Source organism: Prunus avium, chromosome 6 (assembly GCF_965620075.1).
Source record: "Prunus avium chromosome 6, drPruAviu1.hap1.1, whole genome shotgun sequence".
Taxonomy (NCBI): Eukaryota; Viridiplantae; Streptophyta; class Magnoliopsida; order Rosales; family Rosaceae; genus Prunus; species Prunus avium.
Genome location: NC_142289.1, coordinates 5,254,611 through 5,275,893, shown reverse-complemented (window position 1 = coordinate 5,275,893; position 21,283 = coordinate 5,254,611). Strand labels below are relative to the sequence as shown.

Here is a 21,283-nt window from a genome sequence, read left to right as displayed (position 1 = left end):
TAGGGTTGTTTTGGTTTGAAACTCTGTATGTGGGCCTTGCTTGTATTCAAAATATGTTTTGTAATCCTTTGGGCCTATGTCTTTGTTTCTGCCTATGTTATTCAGCCTTCAAACTCTTGTAATGTGTTTTCATATTTAATGAATGGAGTTTGACTTGACCAAAAAAAAAAACTTTATCAATATTTTCATGAACTCTATATCTTCAGCTTTATCAATATTTTCATCTTCCAACCCAGAAATTCATCGACTTATTCAATAGTCAATAGTCCCCTAATTGTGATAGAGCCCTTAAGTAACGGCAAAAGACTTCAAAGTCAACAACTCAAGCAAACCACAAATGTTGTCGTGACATTTTCCACAAATTTAATTCAAAGCCACCATATCCATCACTATCTCAGTTTTCCTCAGCGCCTCTATTTCCACGACTGCTGAAGCCACATTTGCAAACTAATATCCTAGCCTATTCTGTGCTTCAACACAATTGCTGTCACATATCAGCAGCTAGCTAGAGCTTCCAATGAGAATTCCTCTGTTTTCATGGCTTTTCTTAATCCTTATTCACAATGTTTCACTCAGCGTCCATGTATTTGTGGTCTCTAGTCAATGTCCCAACGACGATCAGCAATCCTTGTTGCTTCAATTGAAGAACAGCCTCAAATTTGACTCTACATCATCTAAAAAGCTTGCACAGTGGAAAAATGGCTCAGATTACTGCTTTTGGGAAGGTGTGTCCTGCAAAGATGGATGTGTTTCTCATCTCGACTTAAGCAGCGAGTCAATTTCAGGAGGACTTGATAATTCAAGTGCTCTTTTTGATCTGCAGTACATCGAGAACCTGAATTTGGCTTACAATAACTTCAACAATATTCAGATTCCATCCGAGTTCAACAAGCTGACCAATTTGAGTTATCTGAACCTGTCAAATGCTGGCTTTGTGGGGCAGATTCCAATTGAGATTTCACACCAGACGAGGTTGGTAACTCTTGATTTATCTAACTTTTTTTACTATCCCGGAACTCCTTCACTGCAACTTGAGAATCCAAATTTGAATGTACTCCTTGGCAATCTTTCTGAGCTTGTTGAACTTCATCTTGATGGTGTGGATATATCAGCACATGGGACTGAGTGGTGCCAAGCTATATCTTCTTCACTCCCAAACTTAAGGGTGTTGAGTTTGGTCGCTTGTAATCTTTCAGGCCCTATTGATATTTCCTTTCTGAAGATTCACTCACTCTCAGTCATTCGTTTAGATTACAATGATTTGTCTACTCAAGTTCCAGAGTTCTTCTCAAATTTCACAAATTTGACTTCCTTGAGCCTCGGTTGTTCTGGATTACATGGTGCATTCCCAAAGAAGATCTTCCAGCTACCTACACTACGTACTATTGACTTGTGGGGTAATCAACAGCTTCAAGGTTTTTTACCAGAATTTCCAAAGAATGGATCACTTCGTTCCTTGGTTCTAAGTGGGGCCAATTTTACAGGATTTTTTCCAAACTCTATGGGCGACCTCAAAATGTTGTCCAGAATAGATGTTTCAAGTTGCAATTTCAGTGGATCAATCCCAAGGTCAATGGAAAACCTTACAAAATTGATTTATGTGGACCTCTCCTGGAACAAGTTCAATGGTTCTGTTCCATTCTTCAGTATGGCCAAGAATCTGACCCTAATAAATCTTTCATCCAATCTTCTAACAGGTCAGATTAATTCCTCTCACTGGGTAAACCTCACTAATCTGGTGAATCTCGACTTGAGATTCAATCTACTTGATGGGACTATTCCACCGTCTCTATTTTCTCTTTCACTGCTGCAGAAACTACAGCTTTCTAACAATCGATTCTCTGGTCAGTTGCCTGTATTTGGCGGTATCTCTCTACTGGACACCCTTGATTTGAGTAGCAATAAGTTGGAAGGGCCTATACCCATGTCTATCTTTAGTCTCCGAGAGCTTTTGATTCTTTCACTTTCTTCAAACAATTTCAGTGGCTCCTTTCCTCTTGAGCTTCTTCCACAACTGAAAAATCTTTCGAGTCTTGATCTTTCGTACAATAGTTTGTCAATTGATTACAATGATACCAATTCCTCTGCCGCTTCCTTTCCTCAAATTACCACATTGAAATTGGCATCTGTCAAGTTGAGAAGATTCCCAGATTTCTTAAGAAACCAACCCCACTTAAGCAATTTGGACCTTTCACAAAACCAGATTCATGGAGAGATACCCAACTGGATTTGGAGGCTCAATAATCTTTTTCAACTAAATCTTTCTTGCAACTCTCTGGAAACTCTAGAAGGTCCTCTACTCAATGTTACTTCTTCTAGTTTGTCTGTGCTTGACCTTCATTCCAACCAGCTTCAGGGACAAATCCCACTTTTTTCACAATTTTCCATTTATCTAGATTATTCAAGAAATAACTTTAACTCTAGCATACGGACTGACATTGGTGATTTCCTTTATGATACTATATTCTTCTCTCTTTCAAGCAATAAATTTCAAGGAATCATTCCAGAATCTATATGCAATGCGTCAAATCTTCAGGTTCTTGATGTTTCAAATAATTCTCTCAGTGGCTTGATTCCCAAGTGCTTGACTGCAATAAGTGGGACTCTTGCTGTACTGAATTTGAGAAGAAACAATCTTTCTGGCACTGTTCCTGATCAATTTCCTGAGCATTGTAGTTTAAAAACTCTAGACCTCAATGGCAATCAGATAGGAGGTCAGTTCCCAAAATCTCTAGCCAATTGCACAATGTTAGAGGTTTTGAACCTTGGAAACAATCAAATAGCAGATACGTTTCCTTGCCTGTTGAAGAACATTTCCACCTTGCGTGTTCTGGTTTTGCGATCCAACAAATTTTATGGACGCTTTGGATGCCCCAAGCCCCATGGAAACTGGTTAATGCTTCAAATTGTTGACATAGCACTCAACAATTTTAGTGGTGAAATACGAGGAAAAGACTTGAGAACCTGGCAAGCAATGATGGGTGACGACGATGATGCCATGTCAGAGCTTAATCACCTTCGATTTGGAGTCCTAAAATTCACCGGGGTATATTATCAGGATGCTGTAACTGTTACCAACAAAGGTTTAGACATGGAGTTCGTAAAGATTCTAACTGTCTTCACCTCTATTGACTTCTCCGGCAACAACTTCAATGGATCAATACCTGAGGAAGTGGGACAACTCAAGTCGCTCTATGACCTCAACTTGTACAGTAATGCTCTCACAGGTGCAATACCAACCTCATTAAGCAACTTGCGACACCTTGAGTCCATAGACCTTTCGAGCAACAAATTGGGCGGAGAAATTCCAGCAGAGTTTGCCGAACTTACTTTCCTCTCATTCCTGAATCTCTCGAACAATCAACTGGTTGGGAAGATTCCAAGCACAGCTCAGCTTTCAACATTTTCAGCAGCTTCATTCACAGGTAATAAAGGATTATGTGGGATACAGTTGAACATAACATGCAATAATCCCAGCGAGGCTCCAAATGTAAAACCAAATTCTGGACATCATCGTGAGATTAATTGGGGTGTTATCAGTGTCGAAATTGGTTTTACATTTGGCTTTGGAATTGCTATTGGGTCACTTGTGTTGTGCAAGAGATGGAGTAAATGGTATTACAAAGCTATGTATAACATCCTTCTCAAGATATTCCCTCAGTTGGAGGAAAGAATTGGTATTCATCGAAGACATGTTCACATAAATCAAAGGTGGAAACGTTGAATTGATTATGAGGAACAATGCATCGGGAATCCATGTTTTGCCTAACGTATTTTGAGATCCAAGAAATCAGAAGTGTGCTTCCTGGTTTCATAGTTACTTTAATAGATATTTATAAAAATACCCAATCCTAGACATGTATTTATAAAAATACCCAAGCACTATTTAAACATAGAAACATACCCAAAATGGGTTTTGGGTATGTGTGTAATGATGGGTTTTGGGTATGTTTATAAATGGGTTTTGAGTGTGTGTAATGATGAGTTTTGGGTATGCTTATAAAGTGTTTTGGGTGTTGGGTATTTTTATAATTTCAGCCCCCATTTTGGGTATTTTAGTGAAACTCCCTTAATTTAATTGTGCTCTAGTTAGTCTTGGAATATCATGTATCTTTTATATTTTATTTTTGTGGCATGTAGCAAACATTACATAAATTCACATATCAGCAAATCATTACTAACTACTTGTGGACAGACCCTACCCGCTGCGTTTGGTATTGCAGTGTGGTAAAGGAAAATGACCTTCTATTATCTTGTATTTTTAAAAGTAATGGACTTCTCACAGCAGATCATCATCCTTTATTGTCTTTTCAAATCAACGAGCTGGGCTTGTTCAACTTATGCCCAGTCGAAACAAAATGTTAGCTTGTTTCTTTGAGTTTGTACTCAAATAATCTGAGCTTGTTCAAAACAAAATGATTATCTTGTTTCTTTCAATTTGCCTTCTTGTGAAGTTTCAACGGATGGGATTAAACCGTCTCGACTCGAAAGCCATGAAAAAAGAAAAACAAATAAGCAACAAGAGCATTACTATCTGCTACATATAGCTGAGATTTGCAGTCCCTTTGTTAAGCTTCAGATTTCAGATTCACCTAAACCAACAACGACAACATCTCTACCGTTGCCTAACGGGCAGGAAAACTCTGCTCAACTCATTCATGGTGTCCTAGTCTAAGGGAAACCAGGGCAGGTGGGGGGTTGGACAAAACATGGGACCGTTTTTGACCAAAAAAACAAACATGGGACCGTTTTTGACAGAATATTTAATCACTTCCTGCTAAGAATCCAATAATTCTGTGTGAATGTGTTTTTTTTCTTCCAATTGTTGTACTTGTATTTTGGTGTCTTTGATTTTTCTTTCTTCAAGGGCTTTTTTCTTTCTTTTTCGCCATTCAATTTTTCTGTGGGATTTTCCCAACCCTTTAATGAGATTTTGACTGCTGTTAGCTTAGATTGATGAAGTACCAAACTCCGTAGCTAAATGTCAAACTTATCGTATGACTTTACTCTTTTCCAACAATGACATTGAAATTAGTTTGAAAATCATGCATGACTCTAAGAACAATAAATAATTTGTCCATCTTTTCGTCGATATAAAGCCTCCCTACCCTGTCCATATCCATCACCCTCCCACCCAAGATGCCCGACTCATCGATGTTTTTACACCAAATAATATTTAATCTTTCTTTCTGGTACAGAAAAATCAATTTTTCTCACTACGTGGATGTCGCGTTCCAAATTAAAATTTGCATGGTGTATTATTTTGCACGCAATATACAAATTTAAAAAGAAAAATGGTTCTGACAATTGTTACATAATAAGAACGAGATTATACATGCATACTTTCTGGGCATTCGGATTCAGGGGAGTTTATAATTTAGTCCCTAAAATACTGTTTTAAACATGCAACTAATCCTGCTTAATTAATTTTCAAACCTAATTAATTAAGGATGGTGATGGCTGGTTTGCAACAACCACGCCTTACAAGAATTATTAATATTTTGTAAGACAACCACCGTTTGGTCAGAATTGAAGACTTCATCTGAACGTCTTAAATTACCCAAGGTTAAGTTTAAAATGTAAAACTAAAGAGTTAAATACACGAGAGTAAAAATGTGATTTATTTACCCACAAATCCAGAGGGAGAAATGGGATTGGTATTTTTACACAATAAATACAAGAAAGTCAACAACCAAGACAAACGCAATTGGGCTTGAATATTCCAAGTTTGCAACTTGCCAGGAGTGACTGTCAGAAAGCTGTGGGGATAAATACAATAAAGAAAGGCCGCCTCAAGAACAAGTCCACATTATACAAACAAACGCGGCTCTGAGTCTTCTCACTCATCCATCCCAATTCTCTCCCTGTTTTGTCTTCTTCCATGTTCTGCCTCCCATTCAAAACTTCCAAGTAGTCTCCCTTCCGTGCTACCTCTGCAAGATTTTTGGTCTGGTCAACGGCTCAAATCCAGGAGCTCAAGGGTCATGTTCATGGATCTTTGCCTTCATGGGACCGTTGCTTATATCCTAGCCTGCTCTGTTTCCTCTTGTGTGGGTGTCACTTATCAGAGCTTTCAATGAGAATTCCTCTGCTTTCATGGCTTTTCTTCGTGCCCATTTACTATGTTTCACTCAGCTTCCATGTATTTGTGGTATCTAGCCAATGTCCAAGCGATCAGCAATCTTTGTTGCTTCAATTGAAGAACAGCCTCAAATTTGACTCTGCAAAATCTAAAAAACTTGTGCAGTGGAAAATTGGCTCAGAATACTGCTCTTGGCAAGGTGTGTCCTGCAAAGATGGCTGTGTTTCTCATCTCAACTTAAGCAGCGAGTCAATTTCAGGAGGACTTGATAATTCAAGTGCTCTTTTTGATCTGCAGTACATCGAGAACCTGAATTTGGCTTACAATAACTTCAACAATACTCAGATTCCATCCGAGTTCAACAAGCTGACCCGTTTGAGATATCTGAACCTGTCAAATGCTGGCTTTGCAGGGCAAGTTCCAATTGAGATTTCACTTCTGACAAGGTTGGTAACTCTTGATTTATCTACCCTTTACTTTCCCGGAACTCCTTCACTGCAACTTGAGAATCCAAATTTGAATGTACTCCTTCGCAACTTTTCTGAGCTTGTTGAACTTCATCTTGATGGTGTGAATATATCAGCACATGGGACTGAGTGGTGCCAAGCTATATCATCCTCACTGCTAAACTTGAGGGTGTTGAGCTTGTCCGCTTGTAATATTTCAGGCCCTTTTGATAGTTCCTTACTGAAACTTCACTCACTCTCAGTGATTCGTATAGAGAACAACAATTTGTCTACTCAAGTTCCAGAGTTCTTCTCAAATTTCACAAATTTGACTTCCTTGCGCCTCAGCAGTTCTGGGTTATATGGTACATTCTCAAAGAAGATCTTCCAGTTACCTACACTACAGACTATTGACTTGTCGGTTAATCAACAGCTTCAAGGTTCTTTACCAGAATTTCCAAAGAATGGATCACTTCGTTCCTTGGTTCTAAGTGGGGCAAATTTTACAGGGTTTTTTCCCAACTCTGTGGGCGACCTCAAAATGTTGTCCAGAATAGATGTTTCAAGTTGCAATTTCACTGGATCAATCCCAAGGTCAATGGAAAACCTTACACAATTGGTTTCTGTGGACCTCTCATGGAACAAGTTCAATGGTTCTATTCCATTCTTCAGTATGGCCAAGAATCTGACCCTAATAAATCTTTCATCCAATCTTCTAACAGGTCAGATTAATTCCTCTTACTGGGAAAACCTTACTAATCTTGTGAATCTCGACTTGAGATTCAATCAACTTGATGGGACTATTCCACCGTCTCTATTTGCTCTTTCACTGCTGCAGAAACTACAGCTTTCTAACAATCAATTCTCTGGTCAGTTGCCTGTATTTGGTGGTATCTTTCTATTGGACACCCTTGATTTGAGTAGCAATAAGTTGGAAGGGCCTGTACCAATGTCTATCTTTAATCTCAAAGGGCTTAAGATTCTTTCACTTTCTTCAAACAACTTCAGCGGCTCCTTTCCTCTTAATCGTCTTCCACAACTGAAAAATCTTTCGAGTCTTGATCTTTCCTACAATAGATTGTCAATTGATTACAATGATACCAATTCCTCTTACTCTTCCTTTCCTCAAATTACCACATTGAAATTGGCATCTGTCAACTTGAGAAGATTCCCAGATTTCTTAAGAAACCAATCCCACTTAAGCACTGTGGACCTTTCACAAAACCAGATTCATGGAGAGATACCCAACTGGATTTGGAGGCTCAATAATCTTTCTCAACTAAATCTTTCTTACAACTCTCTGGAAACTCTAGAAGGTCCTCTCCTCAATGTCACTTCTTCTAGTTTGTCTGTCCTTGACCTTCATTCCAACCAGCTTAAGGGACAAATCCCCCTTTTTTCACAATTTTCCATTTATCTAGATTATTCAAGAAATAACTTTAACTCTAGCATACGGACTGACATTGGTGATTTCCTTTCTTATACTATATTCTTCTCTCTTTCAAGCAATAAATTTCATGGAATCATTCCAGTATCTATATGCAATGCAACAAATCTTCAGGTTCTTGATGTTTCAAATAATTCTCTCAGTGGCTTGATTCCAAACTGCTTGACTGCAATAAGTGGGACTCTTGCAGTACTGAATTTGAGAAGAAACAATCTTTCTGGCACTGTTCCTGATCAATTTCCTGAGCATTGTAGTTTAAAAACTCTAGACCTCAATGGCAATCAGATAGGAGGTCAGTTTCCAAAATCTCTAGCCAATTGCACAATGTTAGAGGTTTTGAACCTTGGAAACAATCAAATAGCAGATACGTTTCCTTGCCTGTTGAAGAACATTTCCACCTTGCGTGTTCTTGTTTTGCGATCCAACAAATTTTATGGGCTCTTTGGATGCCCCAAGCCCCATGGAAACTGGTCAATGCTTCAAATTGTTGACATAGCACTCAACAATTTTAGTGGTGAAATACGAGGAAAATGCTTGACAACCTGGAGGGCAATGATGGGTGACGACGATGATGCCATGTCAGAGCTTAATCACCTTCGATTTGGAGTCCTAAAATTCACCGGGGTATATTATGAGGATGCTATAACTGTTACCAACAAAGGTTTAGAGATGGAGTTGGTAAAGATTCTAACTGTCTTCACCTCTATTGACTTCTCCGTCAACAACTTCAGTGGATCAATACCTGAGGAAGTGGGACAACTCAAATCACTTTATGGCCTCAACTTGTCCAGTAATGCTCTCACAGGCACAATCCCATCATCATTAGGTAAGCTACGACAACTTGAGTCGTTAGACCTTTCAAAGAACAAATTGGATGGAAAAATTCCAGCAGAGATTGGAGGTCTTACTTTCCTTTCATTCCTGAATCTCTCATACAATCAACTGGTCGGGAAGATCCCAGTCAGTACTCAGATTTCAACATTTCCAGCAGCATCCTTTGCAGGAAATAAAGGATTATTCGGTCCGCCTTTGACTGTAGATCGCAGTGATAACAATGAGTCAACAGATGCATCACAAAAGGCTCGAAACAAAATGTCAGGAATTGGGTTTGATTGGCAGTCCATATATACTGGAGTGGGGTTTGGAGTGGGAGCAGGAGTGATTGTTATCCTCTTAATCTTGTGGGAGGAAGGAAGAAATTGGTTGGAGGACAGCATTGACAGAATTCTTCTGGTAATCCTTCCAATGATGGGATTTACTTACAAAACTCGCAACGAATGGAATGAGGAGGAGGAGGAAGATTTTGAAGAAGAGAGCGCGTATATCATGGAAGTCTGTGATACAGATGAGAATGAATCAGAAGACAAAGGATTTCGGGGTACATATTGTGTGTTTTGTTCAAAACTTGATATGAGTAAGAAGAGGGCCATCCATGACCCAAGTTGTACATGCCATTTATCACCACCTATTTCATCTTCTTCTTCCTCCTCGTACTCATTTTCTCCATAGACACACATTTTTTGTTTTTTATGTTCTTTCTTTTTGTTTTCTCTTCTTCATCTCTTCACAATTTTCTTTTTCAGTGTTATACTTTCGTAATTACCAACCCAAAATGGTGGGACAAGAACAGCTTGTATATATAGTGTTATAATCTTTCAGTCAGGAATTTCATCAAACACATGGAGAGCCTTTAAACTACGACATGACAAAGGCGTCTAAAAGTTTTGCATTGTAGGGTAAGAACAAAAGCATGCCATTAATGCTCTTATAATTAACTGAGTCGTTATTGGCGTTAAAAACGAATTTACAGTATAGGACAAATATGGTCCTCTCCTCGCTCAAGACCAGAAGGGGAACCTCATCGTGGGCCTTGAAGCCCAACAGACAGTTTGGAAGCATTGTGGTAAAAATGATGCCCAATAGCTCTAAAAAAACAAAAGTAAAAAGAGAAAGAAAGACATTCTAAAAATGAGAATGACCGGATAACAAAAGTAGAAATCAAAAAGGAAACATTGAAGAACACACGTACAATATGTTGGTGTTCACCGGATACAAATACATGATCAACAAAGCTTATTTTGTGTTCTATTTACTAAAGATGTGTCTTAAAAATTTTCTTTCTTTTTTTTTTCTTTTTTTTGTAGAGAGAAGGGCCCCACACAGACAACAAACTTGAATATAGAAACCATATACATGACATTGAAAATTAACGGGTTGACAAGAACAAGAGGAGCATTCCAAATATGAAGAATCAAAAGCATATCAATAGCATAATTGCTATTCCTAAACACAGGATGAATCCTACACACACCACCGTCATAAAAGATTTGCAACTGGATATAAGATTGAACAGCGGCTGCAGGGGATCACAACTGAGAACAGTCACAAGCTCTACAGCCAATTAAGAGTCAGACTCCACAATTAACGGAAAACAATTAGATTTGCTACCAAACTTCAAGCCACAAACTTCAGCCTGATGCACAGAACCATTCCCAATAGTAGCAGAAAAACCTCTAATTCAATCCCCATGTGTCTTAATTTGTATTATTTAATTTATTTCATATATTTTTTTATATAAAAAAATTAGACAAAACACGGATTCTCATATTCTCATAGACAAAATACGTACGAATTTCCACTTTATATTTGAAGTAATTATTATTTGATGAAAATATCAAATAATTCATTCAAATTGAAATTCATCTCCCTCAACAAAAAAAAACTTTTGAAATTCATCCGAATATTTAAAACCTTTAAACTAATCCCATTACTTTAGTTTGTATGTTTTACAAATATAATAGTCTTTGTATCACAAGTTATTCAAAAAAAAAAAAAATCAGTTATTGACTTCACATGTGGGGTGATCATATGAAATGGCTGCGGCCTTGTTTTTTTTTGGATAAAAAAAAGTTTAGGGAAAAATTGGCTATTCTCACCACCAACATCATGACATACTCACAATCTCGAGCCAGAATGGCTTACGCGTGGCACTCAACTGTCAGCTACTACCGATATGAATTTATGTAGGAAATTACAGATCGCGCATCAATGAAAACTACTGACTGCGAGACTCAAACACTGGTGGGGCTATACACAATGCAGGGACCTTACCATCTGCACCAACCCTCATCGGTAATGGCTGCGGCCATTTGGATACAAGGAAGCTCCCGTAAAAACTCCAAGAGACTAAAGAATGTTGACCTCTGCAGGGACATGTTTGGCAATATCAGCCTTAAAACCACTGGACATTTAAGTTAATCCACAATTTGGGATCATTCGTAGGCTCATGAACACACCAAATCAGCCATATAATCTAAATCAGTCTAGACAGAAACATCAGTACTACAACAACATTAATTCCTTCCCATTTTTAGAGCAACAAAGAAATACAATTTGTTAAAACATTTTACCATGAAAATACACCAGTCCAAGGTTAACCATAACTTAAATATCACTAATACATACTTGCTCATAGTCATAGAAAGCACACATAGTGAATGTGGCTAAGAGAGAGAGAGAGAGAGAGATAGAGAGAGAGAGAGAGAGAACTACTTATAAACTAACTATAATATTTCATGTAGGCTTCAATATTGGGCATGGCTTCTTGACCTTGGAAGTAATTAGGGTCAGGCAATGGAATATTCATAGCTGGTGAAGGTGGTTGCACGAAATTGTTCTGAGAGTAGAAATCATGGGACCCAGTTGGATGATGAAGATGATGATCAGCGGGAAGCTGGTACTGGAACATAGATGAGGATGATGAGGATGATGAATGGTCATGGTGAAGACGATCATCGTCGTCCACAAAGTTGATCATGCTCTGGTGAAGCCATATCTGGGCCTTGAGGAACTTCACATAGTGGATAGCTTCCTCTAACATGGACACCGTGTCCATTTTGGTCCCACCAGGAACCAAGCTCTGCAAGATCTTGAACCGGTCACTGATCCTATGCCTCCTCTCTCTGGCCGCCACACTCTGCGGGTCTGTGGAAAGCCTCACTCCTTTGCTTTTGCTCTTCACGCCACCCTTGATCTTCTCTCCGGTGCCGTTGTGTTTGGTCCCTGAAGAAGAGTTAGAGTTAGAGCCATCTGAGCTAGAGTTATTAGTGGCAGAGAAATAGTCCATTTGGAGGACAAACAGCAGACGTGGCTATTTGGTTGCTTGAAACTGGGCTTTTTTGGCCAGCACTTGGTAGGGGTAAGTGCTTTTGGGTGCATGGTATTATATATAGGGAGATGAATATTGTGTTTTGTTGATTTGATCATTTTGAGAGAAGAAGAGAGATGTCGTCATGTGAGTCAGCCAATCTTTGGCGCAGGATTCGGGTGTCTACCCTAGGGGTCCTAGCCCAGCCAGGAGGCCCAGGAGGGAGACTCTTTAACCTACGCAAAGGTTTCCTCTGCTTTTTGCTTTTTTTATTTTCCTGGCATTTGGTCATAAATACTATTGATCCGATATTTGTATCATCTCAACTTACCATTATCAACGTATTGTTAGGTTAAGAGAATATAACAAATACTCAATTAAGATGGATCAAATAGTTTTATTCTGTCCGCAACTAGGTAAAGCGTGACCTATTAAGGACCCTCCCCCAAAACAAAGGAACACTGGCCCTTAACCAGTCGGCGAGAGAGAGAGAGAGAGAGTGGGACGGTGTTTTGTTTTTAGGGTTGGAGTCAAATTGGCTTTTTGAGGCTAGTCAGGAATGAAGAGAAAGACTAAAGAGAAGGGGGTGTGTGGGGGTCCTTTTTCTTTTATTTATGAAATCTAAGTGGATGTAACATAGTTGCAGGTGTGTCTAAATCCGAGGACCAAATCCTTGCCGGGCTTTTAAATCGTACGGTTATGCTTTTTATAGTTTTTATCCTTAGGTTATACACTGTTTGCTGAAAGAGAATTACTATTCGTGTCCCCTCAATTACACCTCTTTAGGAAGAAAAAGAAAAGGGCTTAAGGTCTTATCATCAGCTCTTCTTTTAAAGGGCATTTTTTAGCAAAAACTTGGCTTCAACTAGTGCTACGATTCAAGCTTAGATCCCCAAACACTTCCATTGAATATTTACCCCGATTCCCTATATGCAATAATCTAGACCAAAACTTTGTTGAGTCCACACAGGGCACTGCCTAACTTGGCAGATTCAAAAAATTTCATTCAGCAATGCAAATGATGAATTGCAACTTTGCTTCGAGACAAAAAGACAAAAGCATGTAAAGATGAAAAAACAAATTAAAACAGACAAAAGATGAAGAGAAAAAAAAACTATTAAAAGAAGCAAAGGAACCAGGTGGGGTTGGGGGGGTCCCCTAGCTAAGCTATAGGAGGACAGATGAGTCTCCGATTTAATTTCGCAGTGGGGGTGGGTAGAACCCTAATTATTCTTACTTGTTCAACTCAAAATTACCTGCTTTATCTGTCTTCGTCAAACCACACATCAGTCACAAACTTCTGCTGATGTACATGACCGCATAGTGTTTTGACACAAAATTTGTTTCTCTTTTTCTACACAATTATTTTGTACACCAGATTTCTCGTAGTGTGTAACTAATCTATGGATATTGCCCATGTAGAATTCTACAATGTATATATGTTATATATGTTTTTATAATAAGATGATACTTTTTACAACGTACTGATACATTCATAAATAAGGCTATACCATCACAATAAGATCAATATGTAACAAGTTGTCTAACTCGTCGCAAGAATATATCGTCATCGTCATTCATGTGAGTCAAACTTAGAACCTCCCCTAATTAAGTAGAGACAAATATCAGTAGACTTGATTATATACACATATGAAATTACAAATTGCAAAAGACAAAAAACCCAAGAATTAAAATATGTTAATTCTCCATTGTCCACAGTGCTAGGGCAGAGTTGGTAAACCTGCGGATTAGCCAGTTGATGTTTGAGTTTGGGGCCCCCACACACCGAACCAAAGATTGGAAATGGAAACGTCGACATCACAAGGGAAGGTAAGTGATGATTTTACTGTTGAGGAAGTTACTGTTACAGGGCCGGCAGGAAGGGTTCTTAGCTTTATAAGGTGAATGCAGCTGCAGAGTTTTACTGTGGTTGCAGTTTTTGAGTAACAGAAACGTTACGAGACATATCTGTGGTCTATTTGGTTTTGCACTCCTCAAATCAAAACCTTCCACATATCGTTTTCTGCATTTAATATGGACGTTGACTTGTGCTCGCTCTGCATTATACACTTTTTATGATCGTCAACCCGATAAAAGGAGAAGAATTTAGAAGGAGCGCACGCAAGTAGAAGAATCATGAAAGTTTTACTCCACTTCAAATTGAAAATACACACCATTTTAACCTTCTTAATTTATATCATTTTTTAAGATTAATGCTCTCTTGTTACATACACTTCAAATCAAACTGAAGAATAAAGATTTATGATTTTGGCATTGAGGTCGGTTATTTCTTTTAGGTTTAATGATGGTTGCTTGCTTCAATGGTATCTTAGTTTTGTGTGTGTGAGAAACCGTCTCTCCTATATTTTAGACTATCGCTTCCACTCAAAAGTAAATATTAGGTTATAGTCTCATCCAAAATTTGAAATTTCAGCTTCACTGCAGAAGGAATTCGTGCAAATGTGTGAGCTGCATGAAGAAAGAAGATTATAGTGTGTACGATATATTGACCCAAAGAAAAAGAAAAAAGGAAAAAGAAGAGATAAGTGTACTAAATATTTGTTTATACAAATTGGCCTTACAAACAAACGCATGTAAAGTCCCGCCCGTGAAAAATAAAAATTGGAAGACGTATCATAACAGGGACTGGTCCATGGTACTCTCCTACTCTGCCCTATCACTTCGCTTAAGTCACCAACACACATACACCTGACACGTGGAATATTTCGCAGTGTTGTAAGACAACACGTGCCAGTCTGATGGTACTATTTTCTTTGAGTGCATGCACAAAATTGTCCGACGCCCTATGGACTATGGGCACGATTGGATGGTACGCTGCGTTTTGATGCACCATTAATATAATAGACCACTCAAAATGAGCTTTATGAGCTTTTGCCGGTACACATTACACACCAGTCACGCATCCAATAATTGCACATTATGTACGTCCTAATCATTTTTTTCCCTTCTTTTTAAGCCATGTAAAATGTACTCGGACGCTTGTTTTGTCTGTCTTTTTCTTTCGTCTAATCTAATCACAAAATCAGAAACTTTAGCATTGACATGATTATAAATAGTATTGGACCGGACTCATCCATGTGATATGAATTCGAAGATCCCTTCCCAACCCAAAACTTGGAACTTCAAATGAGGCTTTTTCTGTCATGCAAAGACTCAAAAGGTAATTTATCATCATGTAGTTTGCTGATTTTACTATTTTGGTCGTTTTAATTTAAATTATGTCACTTTTATTCAAGGACGCGTCACAAATTTTGTTAAATTACATTCGAGTTTCTCCAAAATATCATTACATATTAAGGACACGTGTTTACTCTATCATATAGTTTGTGTGAGGAATATCAAACTCCACGGTCAAAATTGAAACCATAAATATCAAAGTGACAAATGAATGACCAAAAGTGACTTTTATATTTTTATTTAGAGTCTAGTTCTACCATTCAACATTGTTATGTCTTTACCATGTAAGTAAGAGTTTTTATATTTCTGCCAATGTAATATGTGTCTATAAGTTTTTCTCTTTGTAATTTTAATGAATTATTTTTACATGTGTCAAATTGTAATTTCTCAGAAAAAGGAATATCTCTTTTATTGGAAAGAAAGCAAATAGTATCCGTATTATAATATGGACGGGACGGATAGAATTTGATAATTTTCGCTCAAAGGTATTATATTAATAAATATTGACTTACGTGGGCAGTAGTACATGCTGGAAGGTTTTTTCTTGATGGAAGGGTCCAGCAACTTCCAGGTTTCATAGCACGTGTCACGGCACCATGCTCCTCGCACCTTGTATCGCCAACACGAAACGTCTATCCCATAACGTGTCGTGTCCAACATTAGTGCATCCCAAAAGACCAGATGCCTATATAAACAATTGTGACATAAAAATAACATATCAATTATTCTCATTAGAGGCTATGGCTTCCAGTGAAGAGTTCAGATTGGTATTACCGGGCATAGACCACGAAGGAAGGCTGCCCAGAAAATACACAGGAGAAGGCCAAGGGGCAAAGAAGAACATATCTCCACCAATAGAATGGTACAACGTGCCGCAGGGGACCAAGAGCCTGGCCCTGGTTGTACAAGACATTGATGCACCCGACCCGAATGGCCCGATCGTACCGTGGACCCACTGGGTGGTGGTGAACATCCCACCGACTGTGAAGAAGCTGCCAGAGGGGTTCTCTGGGAAAGAGGAGGAGGTGGGGGGCGATTATGGTGGGATCAAAGAAGGGAACAATGACTGGAAGGTGCCTGGGTGGCGTGGGCCCAAATTGCCTAATCATGGCCACAGGTTCGAGTTCAAGCTCTATGCTTTGGATGATGAACTGCACCTTGGTCACAAGGTATGTGCATGTGCATGTGTATATTTGTTGTGTCAAAGTCTATGACGTGTTTTTGGTTAAAAATTATGGTCAATTTTTTGCGATATTTTATTATTTTTTGTCTATATTTGGTTTTGTTGAATTTTTGGGTTTGTTGCAGGTGACGAAGGAGAAGGTTTTAGAGGCAATTCAAGGGCATGTGTTGGGAGAAGCGGTCTTGATAGCCATTTTCTGATGTTAATTAGTATTTTTAGTTGTTTGGATGTTGTATTGCGACTTCTAGCTAGGTCATGTACTTTTTTTAAAATTATGAATCAATGAAACATTTCTAAAACAATAACTCCTCTTATTCCCAGGGGGACGAAGGTAGCCATATCGTTCAACTCTGCGCTGGTCCCAACCCCCCCGAGGTGCTTGCCCGATATGATTTTTCGTCATTTTTCCTTTGTATCGTTCTTCATTAGCTTGCAGGTTGTGTGGGCCTGCAATTTGCATGGAAGATTGAACAGGCATGGCTGGCATTTGCTTGTATATATATGGATTTCTCAATAGGTTTATCTTTTGAGGTGCTCTTTTCGAAAATCCAACGTTGAAAATCTACTCTCTTAAAAAATCCCACATTGAAAATCTACACTCCTATAAAAGTGTTTATAAACAAAGCACTATGATGGTTTAGTAAGTGTGATTAACATTGAAGAGTTGGACTAATGGGCTTGTCTTGAAGATTGGGCTTTATTTAACATCAATTATAATCATCAAAGACTTCAGCCTTGGGCCTTGGGGCTCTTGGGCTCTGGGAAAATCTAATTAAAACAACGTGAATTATACTTTCATTAACTTCGTGAATTATATTACTTAATAAATAGTAATTCAATTTTTCTATATTTTTTTACATTGATATTCACTAAGTAAATAATAACTCAAAACACAACTACTAATCCAAGTAATTAAAAAAGAGAGATCCAAATGAAAATAAGTAAAAGGGCAAAACTTTAAAATATTATAATTTTGAGTACCGCCACACGGCTATACTATTTTGGAAGAAACACCACTAACACAGAGTATAGCCGCGCGGCTATACTATTTTAACAAAAAAGAAAATAAAAAACCAAGTATGTATAAATATAAGGATGACCCTCCTTGGGATTAGGCGCCACGTGTCAAAATTAGTATAGCCGCACGGCTATACTATTCTCAAGAAAAAAAATCAAATAATACACACCGAAATGAAAAAGGCTAAGATATTACTTAATGACATATATTAAACTAGGCCAAAAAACAAAAGTAAAGAAACTAATTTTTATATTTTCACAATTAAAAACAAAAATAAAAACAAAACATCTCTCCCGACGAAATTTCGTCGGGGCAAGTCTATGCCGACAAAAAGTTGTCGGATTAGACATCTCCCGACGAAAGTTACCTATGCCGACGAAATTTCGTCGGGAGAGATGTTTTTTGAAAAAATGAATATAAACTTAGTATGTTTAGGTTAATTAATCTTTAAAAAATGTATTTTTAGTAATTAAATAATATCATGCCTTATCTAATTAGTTAAATTAGTAATTCTATTTTAATTAGTATTTCTTTAGTAAGTAATTAGTATCAAATACTTTCATTAACTTCGTGAATTATATTACTTAATAAATAGTAATTCAATTTTTCTATATTTTTTTACATTGATATTCACTAAGTAAATAATAACTCAAAACACAACTACTAATCCAAGTAATTAAAAAAGAGAGATCCAAATGAAAATAAGTAAAAGGGCAAAACTTTAAAATATTATAATTTTGAGTACCGCCACACGGCTATACTATTTTGGAAGAAACACCACTAACACAGAGTATAGCCGCGCGGCTATACTATTTTAACAAAAAAGAAAATAAAAAACCAAGTATGTATAAATATAAGGATGACCCTCCTTGGGATTAGGCGCCACGTGTCAAAATTAGTATAGCCGCACGGCTATACTATTCTCAAGAAAAAAAATCAAATAATACACACCGAAATGAAAAAGGCTAAGATATTACTTAATGACATATATTAAACTAGGCCAAAAAACAAAAGTAAAGAAACTAATTTTTATATTTTCACAATTAAAAACAAAAATAAAAACAAAACATCTCTCCCGACGAAATTTCGTCGGGGCAAGTCTATGCCGACAAAAAGTTGTCGGATTAGACATCTCCCGACGAAAGTTACCTATGCCGACGAAATTTCGTCGGGAGAGATGTTTTTTGAAAAAATGAATATAAACTTAGTATGTTTAGGTTAATTAATCTTTAAAAAATGTATTTTTAGTAATTAAATAATATCATGCCTTATCTAATTAGTTAAATTAGTAATTCTATTTTAATTAGTATTTCTTTAGTAAGTAATTAGTATCAAATACTTTCATTAACTTCGTGAATTATATTACTTAATAAATAGTAATTCAATTTTTCTATATTTTTTTACATTGATATTCACTAAGTAAATAATAACTCAAAACACAACTACTAATCCAAGTAATTAAAAAAGAGAGATCCAAATGAAAATAAGTAAAAGGGCAAAACTTTAAAATATTATAATTTTGAGTACCGCCACACGGCTATACTATTTTGGAAGAAACACCACTAACACAGAGTATAGCCGCGCGGCTATACTATTTTAACAAAAAAGAAAATAAAAAACCAAGTATGTATAAATATAAGGATGACCCTCCTTGGGATTAGGCGCCACGTGTCAAAATTAGTATAGCCGCACGGCTATACTATTCTCAAGAAAAAAAATCAAATAATACACACCGAAATGAAAAAGGCTAAGATATTACTTAATGACATATATTAAACTAGGCCAAAAAACAAAAGTAAAGAAACTAATTTTTATATTTTCACAATTAAAAACAAAAATAAAAACAAAACATCTCTCCCGACGAAATTTCGTCGGGGCAAGTCTATGCCGACAAAAAGTTGTCGGATTAGACATCTCCCGACGAAAGTTACCTATGCCGACGAAATTTCGTCGGGAGAGATGTTTTTTGAAAAAATGAATATAAACTTAGTATGTTTAGGTTAATTAATCTTTAAAAAATGTATTTTTAGTAATTAAATAATATCATGCCTTATCTAATTAGTTAAATTAGTAATTCTATTTTAATTAGTATTTCTTTAGTAAGTAATTAGTATCAAATACTTTCATTAACTTCGTGAATTATATTACTTAATAAATAGTAATTCAATTTTTCTATATTTTTTTACATTGATATTCACTAAGTAAATAATAACTCAAAACACAACTACTAATCCAAGTAATTAAAAAAGAGAGATCCAAATGAAAATAAGTAAAAGGGCAAAACTTTAAAATATTATAATTTTGAGTACCGCCACACGGCTATACTATTTTGGAAGAAACACCACTAACACAGAGTATAGCCGCGCGGCTATACTATTTTAACAAAAAAGAAAATAAAAAACCAAGTATGTATAAATATAAGGATGACCCTCCTTGGGATTAGGCGCCACGTGTCAAAATTAGTATAGCCGCACGGCTATACTATTCTCAAGAAAAAAAATCAAATAATACACACCGAAATGAAAAAGGCTAAGATATTACTTAATGACATATATTAAACTAGGCCAAAAAACAAAAGTAAAGAAACTAATTTTTATATTTTCACAATTAAAAACAAAAATAAAAACAAAACATCTCTCCCGACGAAATTTCGTCGGGGCAAGTCTATGCCGACAAAAAGTTGTCGGATTAGACATCTCCCGACGAAAGTTACCTATGCCGACGAAATTTCGTCGGGAGAGATGTTTTTTGAAAAAATGAATATAAACTTAGTATGTTTAGGTTAATTAATCTTTAAAAAATGTATTTTTAGTAATTAAATAATATCATGCCTTATCTAATTAGTTAAATTAGTAATTCTATTTTAATTAGTATTTCTTTAGTAAGTAATTAGTATCAAATACTTTCATTAACTTCGTGAATTATATTACTTAATAAATAGTAATTCAATTTTTCTATATTTTTTTACATTGATATTCACTAAGTAAATAATAACTCAAAACACAACTACTAATCCAAGTAATTAAAAAAGAGAGATCCAAATGAAAATAAGTAAAAGGGCAAAACTTTAAAATATTATAATTTTGAGTACCGCCACACGGCTATACTATTTTGGAAGAAACACCACTAACACAGAGTATAGCCGCGCGGCTATACTATTTTAACAAAAAAGAAAATAAAAAACCAAGTATGTATAAATATAAGGATGACCCTCCTTGGGATTAGGCGCCACGTGTCAAAATTAGTATAGCCGCACGGCTATACTATTCTCAAGAAAAAAAATCAAATAATACACACCGAAATGAAAAAGGCTAAGATATTACTTAATGACATATATTAAACTAGGCCAAAAAACAAAAGTAAAGAAACTAATTTTTATATTTTCACAATTAAAAACAAAAATAAAAACAAAACATCTCTCCCGACGAAATTTCGTCGGGGCAAGTCTATGCCGACAAAAAGTTGTCGGATTAGACATCTCCCGACGAAAGTTACCTATGCCGACGAAATTTCGTCGGGAGAGATGTTTTTTGAAAAAATGAATATAAACTTAGTATGTTTAGGTTAATTAATCTTTAAAAAATGTATTTTTAGTAATTAAATAATATCATGCCTTATCTAATTAGTTAAATTAGTAATTCTATTTTAATTAGTATTTCTTTAGTAAGTAATTAGTATCAAATACTTTCATTAACTTCGTGAATTATATTACTTAATAAATAGTAATTCAATTTTTCTATATTTTTTTACATTGATATTCAC

At 36.5% G+C, this 21,283-nt stretch overlaps 4 protein-coding genes across 4 annotated transcripts; 3 read left to right on the top strand and 1 right to left on the bottom strand.

Annotated features, from left to right (window-relative positions):
• Positions 1–280: 280 nt before the first annotated feature.
• On the top strand, positions 281–4,410 carry LOC110746832 (receptor-like protein 7). Its single transcript, XM_088255577.1, has 2 exons — positions 281–3,820; positions 4,073–4,410. The coding sequence occupies exon 1, from the start codon at positions 518–520 to the stop codon at positions 3,722–3,724; it is 3,207 nt and encodes a 1,068-aa protein (XP_088111703.1). The 5' UTR covers positions 281–517; the 3' UTR covers positions 3,725–3,820; positions 4,073–4,410.
• A 1,399-nt stretch (positions 4,411–5,809) lies between these two features.
• Positions 5,810–9,673, top strand: LOC110762160 (receptor-like protein 6). The gene has a single exon (XM_021964767.2). It carries the CDS (start codon positions 6,077–6,079, stop codon positions 9,482–9,484), a length of 3,408 nt encoding a protein of 1,135 aa, XP_021820459.2. The 5' UTR covers positions 5,810–6,076; the 3' UTR covers positions 9,485–9,673.
• Positions 9,674–11,311: 1,638 nt separating this feature from the next.
• Positions 11,312–12,202, bottom strand: LOC110762164 (transcription factor bHLH140-like protein). The gene has a single exon (XM_021964769.2). It carries the CDS (start codon positions 12,099–12,101, stop codon positions 11,535–11,537), a length of 567 nt encoding a protein of 188 aa, XP_021820461.2. The 5' UTR covers positions 12,102–12,202; the 3' UTR covers positions 11,312–11,534.
• A 3,836-nt stretch (positions 12,203–16,038) lies between these two features.
• LOC110762161 (PEBP (phosphatidylethanolamine-binding protein) family protein) lies at positions 16,039–16,846 on the top strand. The gene is made up of 2 exons (XM_021964768.2): positions 16,039–16,489; positions 16,629–16,846. Exons 1-2 carry the CDS (start codon positions 16,061–16,063, stop codon positions 16,701–16,703), a joined length of 504 nt encoding a protein of 167 aa, XP_021820460.2. The 5' UTR covers positions 16,039–16,060; the 3' UTR covers positions 16,704–16,846.
• The last annotated feature ends 4,437 nt before the right edge of the window (positions 16,847–21,283 follow it).

Coding starts and splice junctions, on each gene's coding strand:
- LOC110762161 (XM_021964768.2), top strand. CDS start 16,061: ATGGCTTCCAGTGAAGAGTTCAGATTGGTATTACCGGGCATAGACCAC. Junction 16,490..16,628: donor AACTGCACCTTGGTCACAAG/GTATGTGCATGT, acceptor GGTTTGTTGCAG/GTGACGAAGGAGAAGGTTTT.
- LOC110762160 (XM_021964767.2), top strand. CDS start 6,077: ATGAGAATTCCTCTGCTTTCATGGCTTTTCTTCGTGCCCATTTACTAT.
- LOC110762164 (XM_021964769.2), bottom strand. CDS start 12,101: ATGGACTATTTCTCTGCCACTAATAACTCTAGCTCAGATGGCTCTAAC.
- LOC110746832 (XM_088255577.1), top strand. CDS start 518: ATGAGAATTCCTCTGTTTTCATGGCTTTTCTTAATCCTTATTCACAAT.